At 44.4% G+C, this 15,403-nt stretch overlaps 1 protein-coding gene across 12 annotated transcripts in view; it reads right to left on the bottom strand.

The window, feature by feature from the left end:
• Window positions 1–15,403, bottom strand: part of LOC129696489 (extracellular sulfatase Sulf-1-like) — a 448,145-nt gene that overhangs the window by 19,261 nt on the left and 413,481 nt on the right. For 11 of the 12 annotated variants that reach the window (XM_055634441.1, XM_055634443.1, XM_055634440.1 and 8 more), the window contains 6 exons: window positions 10,875–11,085; window positions 8,621–8,861; window positions 7,111–7,207; window positions 6,447–6,541; window positions 3,302–3,376; window positions 1,699–1,871 (listed from right to left, as the gene is read on the bottom strand). In XM_055634441.1, coding sequence (XP_055490416.1) covers window positions 1,699–1,871; window positions 3,302–3,376; window positions 6,447–6,541; window positions 7,111–7,207; window positions 8,621–8,861; window positions 10,875–11,085 — 892 coding nt within the window. The remainder of the gene's footprint in view (window positions 1–1,698; window positions 1,872–3,301; window positions 3,377–6,446; window positions 6,542–7,110; window positions 7,208–8,620; window positions 8,862–10,874; window positions 11,086–15,403) is intronic. The other variant, XM_055634448.1, reaches the window with a different exon arrangement.

The raw sequence follows: 15,403 nt of genomic DNA, 5'->3' as shown, positions 1-15,403 counted from the left end.
GGAGCTCTAGGGGTGAGCCGAATTAAGGGGTATGGGGAGAAGGCAGACATGGGTTACTGATTGTGGATGATCAGCCACGATCATAATGAATGGCGGTGCTGGCTCGAAGGGCCAAATGGCCTCCTCCTGCACCTATTGTCTTGTCAATAAGTTATACATGTTCCCAGTTTGGATCTTGGAACAGGGAGAACTTTCTAATGGATCATCTAGGACAGGTTTCCTATGTTTCTATGTAATGGAACTGGATTTGGATTGCTGCAGCAAGATGTTGGCAGAGAAAAGATGAACAGGGTGGTCACCTATCTTGATATAAACTTCCTTTGCCCTCTGTGTTGAACCAAAGAAGGTTGTGTCATGCTATTACTTTATAATTCATATGAATATCTGAATATCTTTATGTATATCTGAATCTACAAAAAATAATGAATCAGTTCACAAAATATTCTATCCCAGTACCAACAACCAACTAACGTAACATTTGCATTTTACGGTGAACATTGGCGCAGTATTTACTACTGGGTACCAAATAAAGTTTGGTTTTTGCATGAGAAGCGAAAAGGTGGCCAGCATTTTGGCACAAACATTGTGGGCTGAAGGGCCTGTTCCGGTGCTGCACTATTCTATGTAACAACAAGTTGCTGCTATGTAAAGGTAAGTCGACTTACAATATTCATCGAAGAAACCATTTATTTAATCACACATCGGATTGGCCATATTGTGTGGTCAGTTAGAAATGCCAGTGATTCTCTGTCCCAGTAGTTTGCATAATGCTGTAGCCAGCACTGATTAATATAGTGTGGTGTAATTCTAAAGCGATGTGGATGTTTAATTACAGAAAGTTAGTCTAATCCTGAGGCCAGTTACTGGACAACACTATGATTGCACCAGATACAGGGGAGTGGGGATGTTCCCCACCAAGATGCTAATGGTTGGGCACCCTGAGGGAGTTCAGGGACCGCTGGGCTCCGCAGGGTGTTGAATGTATCCTCGATAAGGATTGTATCATAATTGTATAAACGTTTAGTATGGATATATGTTTGTATTGTATTTATGGTGGTGGGTTGGGTTCTGGCTTGTTTTATTGTAGTGTAAATATTATTTTTTAATAATTGAATAAATTTTTTGGAAAAAAAAATAAATAAATAAAAAGATGCTAATGGTGTACCCTACAGAAAGAAACTCTGCTTACCATATAACCATATAACAATTACAGCACGGAAACAGGCCATCTCGACCCTTCTAGTCCGTGCCGAACACATAATCTCCCCTAGTCCCATATACCTGCGCTCAGACCATAACCCTCCATTCCCTTCCCATCCATATAACTATCCAATTTATTTTTAAATGATAAAAAACGAACCTGCCTCCACCACCTTCACTGGAAGCTCATTCCACACCGCTACCACTCTCTGAGTAAAGAAGTTCCCCCTCATGTTACCCCTAAATTCCAGTCCCTTAATTCTCAAGTCATGTCCCCTTGTTTGAATCTTCCCCACTCTCAGTGGGAAAAGCTTTTCCACGTCAACTCTGTCTATCCCTCTCATCATTTTAAAAACCTCTATCAAGTCCCCCCTTAACCTTCTGCGCTCCAAAGAATAAAGCCCTAACTTGTTCAACCTTTCTCTGTAACTTAGTTGCTGAAACCCAGGCAACATTCTAGTAAATCTCCTCTGTACTCTCTCTATTTTGTTGACTTACAGTTCCAGTAGGGCGGTGTCTGCCAGTGTTCATTATTGTGTGTGAAGCAGGTGAGGCCAGGCAGGCTGCAACTATCTCCCTTCCTCATCCGCTTCTTTATTTTACGATCTTTCTTCTTCCTCCGATTTTCTTTGAACAGTTGGAGCTTGTTGTCCACCTCCTGAGCGACTTCCCTGCAGAGAATGAGCATGGGATTATGAGTGGAGGTGTAGATATCTTGGACAACACTGTTCCAGCAGCATTCCCACCTCATCAAAAGATGCCATTTTGAGCATTACACATGATCTTGGTTCTGAAACCTCTGATTTTAGGTTTTCTTTACAAATGTTCTTGCTATTTTCCTTGATTGGCATGGAACAGCAGGCACAGAGGATCAGGACTCTAGAAGGCTTGGAACTATTTCTGTAGATTCCTTGTACGCCAGGCTTCATCACAAATCCCAAATCAAAAGAAACTGCAATCACGTCAGTTAATGTTTTAGATGTGTGAGTTTCCATCAGAAGTTTGTGTTGAAAGGTCTTCACCCTGAAACATTAACTCCCTTTATCTGTGCACAAAGGAAAGCCCCATGGTCACAAGGCGAACGTGCAAACTCCACTCAGACAGCGTCCAAAGTCAGGATCGAATCCTGGCAGATCCATCAGCTGTGCAACTCTCCCGCCCTGCAAAATTTCTCACATAAAACCCATACAAATTTTGCAAAGAGAAGTATCCGTCCAGAACACTGCTGGGTATGGGTAATGTGTAGGAAGGAACTGCAGATGCTAGTTTACACCGAAGATAGACACAAAAAGCTGGAGTAACTCAGTGGGACAAGCAGCATCTGTGGGGAGAAGGAATGGGAGACGATTCGGGTCTAAAGAAAGGTCCCGACCAAAAACATCACCCATTCCTTCTCTCCAGAAAAGCTGGCTGCCCCGTTGAGTTACTCCAGCCTTCTGGGTATGGGTAGGACTGAAGAAGCTCCAGAGACCCATGTCCAATCCTGATGTTGGGTGCTGTCTGTGCAGAGTTTGTATGTTCTCGGTGTGACTAGATGGGTTTCTGTAGGTGCTCAAAGACATGCAGGTTAGCTAAATGGCTACTGTGAATTGCTGCAGAAAGGTAAGTGGCAAAGGGGGAATGATGCGCATGTGAGAATAGTTTAGTGCCACAAAGAAATAAGTAGAAGGGTTTACTCTTGCGAAACACAAAGTGCTGGAGGAACTCAGTGGGCCAGGCAGCATCTGTGGGGGTAATGGATAGGCAATGTGTTGGGTTGGGACTGTTCTTCTGTGAAGAAGTGGTATGGCTTTGATGGGCTGAATGGCATTAGAAGGGAACAAAAATAAACTTAACATTACTTGTTGTCGGCAAAAGAAAATGGTTTCATTCACTTGTCAAGGGCACTGCTTTAATAGAAGCTCCAAGAGGGAACAACAATAATATAATTTGATTTAAATTCATTTTTGAACAATTACCCCTCTGACGTTTTCTAATGTGAATAACTGATAACCAGTGGAGCACGGGGGGACTTGCCACCAGTCAGTGAGACTGCGACCAGTCCAGTACCTCGAGTCCACAATCTCTGCTCAGGCTAGGCCTGCAACAGAGACCCACCTACCTGAAGGGGTGAAGATGGCTGTTCTTGTTCTTCAGTTTCCCTTGATTTCTCATTCCTTTATCTCTACTAAAATAACTACAGATAACAGAAATAAAGGAGAGTTGTTATGTATAGGAATAAGATTAAAATTCTCATGGTGAGATCAGCAAACAAAGTATTTCCAGGAGAATGGAGAAAAGACGCATAGATTCAGCAGCCTTTTAATCTGCCCATATTTTGCCCAAAACCACTGAGCCAAAACGTGGGGAGAATGTCTGTGGCTTCAGCATCACAGGCTGCATGCTTCAGGCCAGACTGCTTCTTCCACCTACAGTGGTCCTGAGCACTGCCAGCTGATCAGGCAAGCTCAGTGCAGAGCAGAACCTGTGGAACAGGCTGTTCACCCTGACAACAGGTGGAGCCTTGCCCCAGGAGTTACCAGCTGGCAAACCTGTTGCTGAAAGAAAATGACTGTACATTTATTTTGACATTCACATTAGTCAAGTGCAACTGGGAGCTAGTAGCAAAAGTAAAGTTAAGAACAAAATATCATTTTAAACTAAAACGACTGAACTCCAAGTACTAAAAAGCAATGATGTACATTTAAACTAATAGTGTTACAACAAAGAGAAAGGTCTGCTTGCTATTCTCCTAGTGGTAATTTCTCCCCATGATTTTCAGTGTAGTGGAGATACTTGAGTCAGGTTTATACCTGATGCCAGGTCAGCTGGCAAGAGGAAGAGATTTAACTTTTTTTCGCCTTCCATCACAGTGAAGAATGTGGAGGAGTCTCTGTGCTGGATGTTTATGTTAAAATGTGTTTTGTGTGTTCCGTTGCTTTTTATTTGTATGACTGACTTGGAAAATGAAATTCCTCATATGTTGCAAAACATACTTGGCTAATAAAGTATTATTGTGATTGTGATTGTAATTGTTCCCATCTTGAGAGCTGGGAAGTGTGCATGGACTCCACAAGGGATTTACCAGCACATCCCAAGGCCGGGGGCAGTGCAGGAGAGGAGATTCTGTCTGCTCAAGCCTGCACCAGTACTGGACTCGGGGACCACGGCAGTGGGGCAGTGGGTATGTCTGGTACCTGTGGCCGAGTGCAAGATCTGCCTCTGTCACAGGGCAGGGGGACATATTGCGCTTCGCGAGATGGAGCACTCTGCATCTGGAAGAACTTAATTCAGTTTCAGTTAGCGTGAGTTTCATCTGGGAACTGAGCATAATAACTGCTTCAGCACAGAGTGCCCTGTCACTATGGGCAACACCAGTGTTGTGAGAGCTGACTCTCCTGAATACACCAATGTTGATTTGTTGTGAGACAAGTCAGTGTGCCGTCGTTGACTATGCTTTATGTACCAAGTTACAACATAAGTTTGGTGTGGAACCTTCCGACATTCCCCATCTCAATGGTGTGAAATATTTTAAAATAAAAATTTCTGGTTTGATGTATGACAATTAATACTCAGTTGTTTTAGTGGACGGCCTGGCTCCTGCAAGGCAATCGTCTTAATTTCAAGTGTAGGACAGAACTGCAGATGCTGGTTTACACCGAAGATAGACACAAAACTACGGAGTAACTCAGCAGGTCAGGCAGCATCTCTGGAGTAAAGAAAAAGGTGAAGTTTCGGGTTGAGTCTGAAGAAGGGTCTTGATCTGATACATTCTTCTATTCCTTTACTCCAGAGGTGCTGCCTGACCCGCTGAGTTACTCCAGCATTTTGTGCGTATCTCCCTTTTAATTTCAACAGTTTTCAATGTACATTAGAACCGATTTTCTGAAGATTGGTTCTTGCTTTGAGTTAATAGCTGCTACTTCCACATAGTGTTATAATGCCCAACAGAGCATGTTCCTGCCCAGCTACCAATGTGACTGACAAAGCCTGTAATGATTTTTCCATGTGACCTGCACTGAACACTGTTACGGCTGTAGGTCAGCTGCTCACTGCTCCGTTCCAATGGAGAGAGCAGGCACACCATGGCTTGTGGGAAACAAATTGCATTACCACCCTAGACCCACAGAGGGACCCGATTTCCATCTGCAACTGGGACTCATTTGTCCCAGCAAGTTCAGTGATACATCTTTTTTTTCCTGCTTTTGTTTTAGTTTAAGATATACGGCACGAAAACAGGCCCTTTGGCTCACCGAGTCCGCGATCCCTGCACACTAACACTACCCTACACAAAATAGGACCAATTTAACATTTACACCAAGCCAATTAACCTACAAACCTGTATGTCTTTGGAGTGTGGGAGGAGACCTCAGAGAAAACCCCACGCAGGTCACGGGGAGAACGTACAAACTCTGTACAGACAGACCCGTAGTCAGGATCGAACCCGGGCCTCTGGTGCTGGAAGGCAGTAGCTCTACTACTACACTACTGTGTCACCCTGCTATCTAGCAGTTGGCAGGAATTTAGTTTACAACAGAAAGTACTGCAGATGCTGAAGATCTCGTGTTCAAAACAGAGAAGGTGAAGAGAAACTCACAGGTCAGGCTGCATCTACAGAGGGAACGAGAGGGAAAGAAATGTTTCAGGTCGTTGACCTGTAACATTAACATAGAGACACAGAAGAACTGCAGATGCTGGAGTTTTTATAACTGACCCCCATTTTTCCTTTTCTTCCCAAGCTTTTGCCCATCCATCTGCCAGTCATACTCCCTCACCTGCATCCATCTATTACCCCACAATAGACATTACATTCTGGAGTAATTCAGAGGATCAGGGCCTGAACCACTGAGTTACTCTAGCATGTTGTGTCTAACCGGTATAAACCAGCATCTGCAGTTCCTTCCTAGCCATCTATTACTTGCCTGGCCTTGTCCCACACCCACCTCTCTGTAGCACTTTCTCCCCACTTCTACTACAATTAGTTTGAAGAAGGGTCCCAATCTGAAATGTTGCCTATCCATGTCCTCCAAAGATGCTGCAAAACCTACTGAGTTACTCCAGTACTTTGCGTTTTGACCTGTAACATTGGTTTTGTCCCAGTCTATTTTGAGACGGGATGGTAAAGTTTGATGTCACCAGTTACCATATGGCTTCCTCAGTCTTAGCATCTCAATGGTCAGTGTGTTTGTGTGTGTGCTGACAGTGTGGGCAGTGGGGACGGGGGATAGAAAGTCACCCTCTAATTGAGAAGTATTAGTGGCACTGACCTTTTCCTGTTGCAGTCACATTCCTCCGGCTTTTTTCTTTTCAGGTGACCTCTCACTTCCCTCAGATTCTTTATTTTATCCTGAAGAGCTTCAATCTGCAACGCAGAGGGAAAAGAACAGAAGTTTCTTTCTTGCTTCAAAAATCACCAAAATATCTTTATTCCATGAATTTTGGTGGTGGGTGGGGGGCATAATTTTTGGGTCGGCGGTGCCTTTGATGTCTGATTTTGCCGATGACAGTCCCTGGCCTCCACCCATTGTTATTACATTCGCATTAATGCCTGCAGAAGCAATGGTGCCTCTGCACTCACTTGGGAAGGTTACTAGCCAGATGGCATTTCAAGCGCGTGGTCCAAAGCTCGAATTTCCAGCATGAAAAATGAAAAAATGTACTAAAATGGCTGGAGTTATGTCCTTCGAAGAAGTCCATCAGCAACCAACTGGGTTGATTAAGGTTAGTTTTACAAAATGTAAATTGCTGGCTGTGGTGCTGAATGGAGATATCCATCTATTGATTTCCTGCCAGCGTTATTCAGTCATTCATTAGCAATCCCATAACAAAAAATATATATAATTCCGACATTTCCAGTGGAAATAATCGCCTGTCATTGATAAAGTCTGCGGCCCGCCGACTCGAAAATTGTCTGCCATAACGTTATCTAACCTCTTTGTCTATGTAGCCCTTGTGGTCCTTCCATGCTCTAGCTGACTGATACAGCTCCTTCTCACAATGCACTGTTTCATTGGCAAGAATGTAACACCTTCAGGAAAGAAATAAGTAAAGAAAATAAAATACCACTTCAATGATACAGCTAAATCCAAAGAATTCTACAAATTACTTACTGGAACAAACACACTCAGAGTATTTAACAAATAACTCCAGTGCTTTCCTTCACTGGAAATTGAAAGGCACCGACTGAGGCATGTTCAACAACAACTGACAGCCCAGGTTACATGGGTATGGGGTGCATGGCAGAGAGGCCAAGGAGATTCAAGGGAGAGTCTGGGGTTTATGGGAGTGACTGGGAGTTCATGGAAGAGTGACACAGAGTGCGTGGAATGTGGGGCGTGAGTTTAGGGTTGATGTGTGGGGGTTCATGGGAGAGAAACTCTGGGTGGGTGGAGTTTGTGTCAGAGAGTTCATGGGAGAGGAATCAGTAGTTCATAGGTGAGAGACACAGGAATTCATAGGAGAGATATGAGAGAGAGATGGGAGAGGGAGAGGGAGAGAGAGAGAGAGAGAGAGAGAGAGAGAGAGAGAGAGAGAGAGAGAGAGAGAGAGAGAGAGAGAGAGAGAGAGAGAGAGAGAGAGAGAGAGAGAGAGAGAGAGAGAGAGAGAGAGAGAGACACACAGTTCATGGGAGAGAGAGACACACACAAGTTTATTAGGGAGAGAGAGAGAGACTTGTTAGTTAATCGGACAGAGACACAGGAGTTGATGGGAGACAGACATGGCTGTTCATGGGGGATGGCATATGAGATCTTGGAGAGAGGAGTTGATGAATAGAGAATCGGAGGTTTCATGATAAAGAGGCCCCAGGTGGTGGAGTATGTGTCAGTGATAGGTACAAGAGGAGTGGCCAGGCAGTGATTAAAATGGGAGATGAGGCTGGGAGGTTATTGGTGTGAGAGGCAGTGGGAGGTTGGATGAGTGGTAGATTGGAAGTTGGGTGGGGGTGGCAGAGAGTTCGACCTGATATGTGGGCACAGGAGGAGGAAGAGGAGAGCTTGAGAAGAGAGGTGGGTACATGGGTCATCTGAAGATGATCCGCCCAAGTCACGTTCCCAATACTGCACACATCAGGCTGTGGGACTGCTCAGGCTGGTCAACTTTGAGTTAACACCAAAGCAGGCAGGCGTTGTGACAAGTTGCATGAATGGCTCAGCGCAGTGCGCCTAAAGAGACCCTGGCAGAGGCATCAGATGTGGACAGATTTCACTGCATGTGTCTGGGCTCCTTTGTGTGTTGTTGTATCCGACACACACACAGAACTCAACAGGAAACCACAGATTGTTATGTAACTCACGATAAATTCCTCAAGCGCCTTTACTGTTGTTATTTCATTAAAAATGAATTGTGTCATGTATAAAAATGTGTTTCCTGTGATTCCATTTCTAGGCATAGCTCTTTAAAGTTCTAGCATATGACAGCTCGGGGTATAAGGCAAACTTACTTGTGAGTGACTTTGACTGAATCCAGCACTGATTCACCAGCTTTACTTCCGTCCTCGCCAATCATGACATTTTCCACCGCCTCGCCAGCGGCCTTGTCCTCTCGGTATGAGCCCATGGTGATATTTTGCGGCATGAGTGACTCAAGGTCTGCGATTTCCAGGTCAATGTCATAGATCTCACCTTCCAGCTCGACTGAAACAGAGCGGATGGGCCGAGTGCGGAGGAAGCGGTGCTTAAATTCTGTTTGTGGGGAAAGACACTTTAATGCAGCTGTCCGCCATGCATGCGTGTAGCAATAGAACTGTGTAAACTGGGAAACTCTCAATGAGAATCATGTTGCATGCCTGCCCTCCATGCAAAGGTCTTCACCATCCACTTGGTGCACTGTTAGTGAAGTGAAACTAATCAAAAACTAATTCTTCGAAAATAATAAGAACAGGCCAGTGCAGAACGAATACTGTTCGCATCCTTGTATCCCTTTGTCTTCACCTTTTCCCAGCCAACAATAGGCTAATATGGGATTCACCATTCCTTGGTCACCCATTGTTGGGTCCTGTTCTGTTCTGGCCTTTTCTTACCTCCTCTTCCCTCTACTTTCACTCTGAAGAAGGGTCCTGACCCGAAACATCACCCACCCACAGAGGCTGCCTGTGCTGCTGAGTTACTCCAGCACATTGTGTCCATCTTTGGTACAAAGCAGCATCTGCAGTTCCTTTCTACAAATACATGCTATCACCCTGTTCCCTGCTATTGGGAAAACCAAGCCTACCACATTGCCATCACACCTTTAGATTGAAACTGCCTGGTTCTTTCAAGGGTGACCTGGGCTTGTGCTGGTCACAAATATCTACAAGGATATTGCTACCTATCAGCTGACTCAAATCCTGTGGCTGCTCTTGTCCAGGGATTGTGGCAGAAGTAACATAATAGCTTTGACTAAATTTACCCCAGTGGCTCTTCGTTGGCAACGGAGGCCTGGAAATTTTATTCAAGTTTATATCAACATTGGAAATGAACTTCACGCAATGTGGGCCGGGTCTTTGTGCCTTGACCACGGCCAAACTATTCAGCCCTGTGGCTGCAAACTTCACCCTGTAGCATAATGCCTGGTCACTTGCACCTAAAGTCTTGGATGCAAGTCAAGTTTTCAAAGAAGGGTCATTGACCTATGGGATTTGTTCCAGCAATCGGCCCACAATAGCTGCCATAATGTGTAGGATTTTCTTATCGGAAGACAGGCGAATGGGCAAAGCAAAGCTACCTGCTTGCCTTATTTCCCATTGGCCTCTTTGCAGTTCAGCAGGGAGCTCTGGTGTTCCCCACACAGTTCAGTGGGTCAGTGGACAGTCCTTGCAATCACACAACACTGCCAGTCTCATGTGGAGCACCTGGACTGGTGATAGAGAGAGCCCCATTGGAAGCTTTGGAAGTTCGCTCATCCACTGACAAATAAAATTCTCGTCAATATGCCACACGAGCGATAATGAGTTATTATTTTGTCTTGCTTCACGAGCACACAGCATTCTTCCGTGCATTCCAAGTAGCTACAGAAGAAGTTACAGAAATGACGAACTTCAGATGCTGGTTTACAAAAAAGGGCGGAGAGCACTGGAGCGACTTAACAAGTCAAGCAGTTTCTCTGGAGAACATGGCTAGGTGATATTTCGGGTTGGGACTCTTCTTCAAATTGAAGGGAACTGACCTGAAACGTCACCTCTCCATGTTCTCCAGTGATGCTGCCTGACCCGCTGAATTACTCCAGCATTCTGTGTCCTTTTAACCTCCGAGTCACTTGGAGCAACAGTTAAACCCTCCCAAAAGTCTACTTCGTATGTGCTGCCAAAAACAGTAACACTGCTTTGCTCAGTGAATGCGACTCAGAACTTCCCTCTTTGGAGTTGCACTGCATGTTGGCAAGGACCTGCATGACCCGTTTGTCTGTCATTTGCTCTCCAGCATGTGGAATCTGCAGTGAAAGTTGGCACTGATTAGCCTGGAGCTGGAGCCCCCCCCCCCCCCCCCCCCCCCCCCCCCCCCCCCCCCCCCCCCCCCCCCCCCCCCAGGAGATTATGCACAGGTGCAGTCTGCAATAAACTAATGGACTTGACTCAGTATGCAACCGTTGAGCTTGGCTTGAGTTCGCAGAGGATCTGACTCTTATAATGTTTCCAGCATGCCACTAGATGGCAGCAAAGGTCCATGTTCAGGATGCTGCTGCCTCTAACCCAAGGTCACAGATCGCTGCATACTCACTGTGGGTAGTGTGGATGTTGAGGAATTGTCTCTGATTCCTTCTCTCCGATTGACGCATCCTGTAGCTATTGCTTGAGCAATCGCAGTGATTACTGGCATAGGTCTGACCACGCAAACTTCTACTTTTCTTGCTGCCAGCGTGCACTTTGGGTGTGCCTTTGCATTTGTGGAGCCGAAGTCTTCCTGCAGAATCTTCAACGCATTGCCATTTCTGATTATAAATAGCAAAAAGTTACAAACCCCACTTATCACACGGAACTAACATTCCATATTGGACAACAAAATTTAAAATGCTCCTTTAGACATCCAAGACACCCCATTTAGTCCAGTCCCATTTGTCCACATTTGGTCCACATCTCTCTAAACCTTTCCTATCCATGCACCTGTCCAAATGTGTTTTAGAGTAGGATAATACTACACACAGGTGTGGCGTGTATTTTGCAGCAAGACTGATTGGCAAAAGTGAGCAAAACAAAACCCAGCACACTCCAATTTAGATTTTGTCATGTGTTTGAAAACAAAGTACAATTTATTCCTTCCATTGGAAACCAAATGCGTTTTTAATTGGATGCCTTTTTCTGCACCTGGCTCTCACATGACAGCAGGCGATCTCATTTCATTCAACAGACATCAAACACAGGGAATATTGTAGAGGTGGGAGGTATATTTGTTTACTATGATTTAAGGAATAGGATGTACCTTCGACAATCGGTTCCATTGCTTTCCACAGAACTGCCCTCTGAGTGATGGGTCTGTGTCAGTAATGTTTTGCTTTTGAACATGGGAGCCATGTCAATGAGATAAGCCTATTGGGCAAGTGAAAATCATTTCTCCAAGTGTATTCTCTTTTGCAGAGTAGTACTTCATGATCTGAGGAATAATCGGCTGTTCATGTCCCAAATGCCTGGAGGTATCCTCAAAATAAACCTTCATAAACCATAATAAATATACACCTTTCATGTTTCATGTTTCTTGCTGTGCTTTATGACAGTTGGCAGACCAATTTTCCTCCTCGGATAAATAAAGTTCTATCGTATGGCATCATAATATCTTGCAAATCTGCTTTTTAATTTTTCGCTACACCTGAGAGTATTACACTGAGATCTCTCTCTGAGGATTCACTGCTTTATCGGCCACTTAAAACATGATTTCAAAATGATACATTGAATCAAAGCCATTACACTTCATGTTCGTTAACCTTTGATGTGTGTGTGTTACTCTCCGGTCTTCAACCAAGTGAACTGCCTCTGCCTGTACATAATTGATGGGAATGCTCTGTGAATAACTGAAGTGGACTGCAGGAGTCACACCTGGATCTCCCTGGCAGATCCTACTTTTGCCTGTCCCTCAGCCACACATCAGCCAATTTATATCTTGGTATCATGTTGAACCATGCCTGTATTTCATTTGATATGGAATTTCTTTGTGCCATCCGGGACATATGACAATAAAACACTCTTGACTTGATTCTTGACTTGATTAATCTTTATCAATAACATTCAAGAAAGGCGCAGCGGTAGAATTGCTCCCTTAAGGGCCTGTCCCAATTAAGGGACTCTTTAGGCAATTGCCTGGGACTAATTATAATGGAATTTACCTACGACACCCGGCGACAAATTACGACAAGACCTACGTCAATCTACGACAGCAAAATTTGTTGAAAGTTTTGCGGCAGTTGCCTGTAGTCCCTCAAAAAATCGGCAAAGTGGGGCAGGCCCATTATAGCGCTTGCAGCACCGGAGACCCGGGTTCAATCCCGACTACGGATGTTGTCTGTATGGAGTTTGTACGTCCTCCCCGTGACCTGCGTGGGTTTTCTCCGGGATCTTCGGTTTCCTCCCACATTCCAAAGTCATACAGGTATGTAGGTTAATTGGCTTGGTGTATGTGCAAGTTGTCCCTAGTGGGTGTAGGGTAGTGTTAATGGGCCGAAGGGCCTGCTTCCGCGCTGTATCTCTGAACTAAACATACAATCTGAGCCAGGCACCATTATCACACACATATACTCTGAAGCTCCCAGCTCAGAGCTGTTAGTGTCCTGGGCCCAGGATACCTTTACACCTGCCATATTTTCGGTCCTATACGTGAACAACAACAACAACACTCCTAAAACAAAACACGCCGTCCACCATCATTTGCATTCACTGCTTCGGAGATGAAGCACTATGGCTGCAATATTAGCTACACAATAATTGATGCAAGGAACTCCAGCAATTCACCTATCTGGCAGAAGGGAACAGAACTAGTGATGACAGTGAGGCATAGCAGATCTGGATTCAGTCTGACCTCCATGCTTTCTTTTCCTGTGATCACATGGGTTTTCCGGGTACTCTGGTTTTTTCCCATTTCCCGAAGATTTGCTGGTTGGTAGGTTAATTGCTTACTGCAACCTACCTCTTGTATCCCCAGTGGAGTTTATGGGCCTTTGAGAGAGATTCATGGGGAGAGGATTTCAAGATTGCTCTGTGACCTATCATAGATTCAATGTCAAACAATGTCCTGCTGTATCATAAATATCTCTGCTAAGCCACACATCAGAGCCTAACTTGGGAGTGCATGCTTGCCTCTTCCTACCTGTCAAAACTTTCACTTTCTTAGAAAATGCAAGAGGCCTTGAATATAGATGTTGTTGGAAAACCCCAAAACAGAACAGTTTCAATCTAAGTATTACATCCTTAAACTGTGATTCTTACAATTAGGAGAATTACAAGTGCCTATCTCTGCCCTAACTGTCATTCCTACATTGGCATTCAGTTTAAATTGGATGCATCCAAGCCAACAGAATGATATCACCATTCTCTTGAAGGAAGTGGGATCAGGGAACAGGTGCTGGCCTTTCCGGCTGTGCCCACATCTAATGAATGAATTTTATATAAAAATACATTTCACATGTTTCCATAAATGCATTCTTGATATAGAGATGTCCTTTAAGCCTCATTTCAAACTGTTTAGCCTGAACTCACACCTCATATAAGCATGATGTTCTGAATCCTATTCCATCGAACAAATAGGTGTTGTGGCGCACAAAACATGCAACACATCGGCATTGTGATTGTGCATCATATTCCAACAAATTCCTTTTTTGTGCTGGGAAATGAACCAACTTTGGATTTGAAGCATAAGTTTCCCAAAGTCAACTCTGACAGATATCTCCCACCTCACATATAAACACAGGAAAGAGCAAAAGAAAAAATAGTGCAAGGCATCTATTAGTTTTTATCCGTTAATTTTTCCAGTTTTCTGCTTGTATTGCCTGCACATTCACATCCACAAAGTGAATTGGAAAGATACCCCTGGGCTTCTCTTACATTATTTGTCTATTTCCACATATCCCAGTCTCTCTCATGCCCTCGCCTCATACCTCATTTTTCCAGCTTCTAAGTGCTCTTTTCTCTTTCTGCTCTCCTCCTCTTTTTGCTCTCTACTTTTCTTGCAAAGTTTCTTTTTTTCATCCAAACCATTAGTTCACTGCTATTTTTTCTATGCTCTCTCATCGTTTACAATCCCATATTCCCCTCTCTTCTGGCTTTACCTCATTCCATTCCTTTCCTTTCCATTCTTCAGATGTTCCCTTCTGCTCTTCTCTCTATCCAAGCCCCCTCTTTCCATGGCTCTGAACCAGATCTCACTAAATTTATGACACTTTCTCATCTTGACTTTTTTATTCCCTCCCTATTTCTTCCCAATCTTCCGTTCGGCACTTGCTCCTCTCACCACATTCCAACTCTCTTCTACTTCCCAAATGTTCCTTTCCCCTTCTGCATTTACGCTTTTTAATATTTTCTTCTCACCTTGTCCTTTCGCCCTCTATATCCCTAACTTAAAGTACACGGCATTGGGGGTTCAGTATTGATGTGGATAGAGAACTGGCTGGCAAACAGGAAGCAAAGAGTAGGAGTAAACGGGTCCTTGTCACAATGGCAGGCAGTGACTAGTGGGGTACCGCAAGGCTCAGTGCTGGGACTCCAGCTATTTACAATATATATTAATGATCTGGATGAGGGAATTGAAGGCAATATCTCCAAGTTTGTGGATGACACTAAGCTGGGGGGCAGTGTTAGCTGTGAGGAGGATGATAGGAGACTGCAAGGTGACTTGGGTAGGCTGGGTGAGTGGGCAAATGTTTGGCAGATGCAGTATAATGTGGATAAATGTGAGGTTATCCATTTTGGTGGCAAAAACAGGAAAGCAGACTATTATCTAAATGGTGGCCAACTAGGAAAAGGGTAGATGCAGCGAGACCTGGGTGTCATGGTACACCAGTCATTGAAAGTAGGCATGCAGGTGCAGCAGGCAGTGAAGAAAGCGAATGGTATGTTAGCTTTCATAGCAAAATGATTTGAGTATAGGAGCAGGGAGGTTCTGCTGCAGTTGTACAGGGTCTTGGTGAGACCACACCTGGAGTATTGCGTACAGTTTTGGTCTCCAAATCTGAGGAAGGACATTATTGCCATAGAGGGAGTGCAGAGAAGGTTCACCAGACTGATTCCTGGGATGTCAGGACTGTCTTATGAAGAAAGACTGGATAG

This window comes from Leucoraja erinacea, chromosome 4 (assembly GCF_028641065.1).
Source record: "Leucoraja erinacea ecotype New England chromosome 4, Leri_hhj_1, whole genome shotgun sequence".
Lineage (NCBI taxonomy): Eukaryota > Metazoa > Chordata > Chondrichthyes > Rajiformes > Rajidae > Leucoraja > Leucoraja erinaceus.
This window is presented reverse-complemented; position numbering and strand designations above follow the sequence as displayed.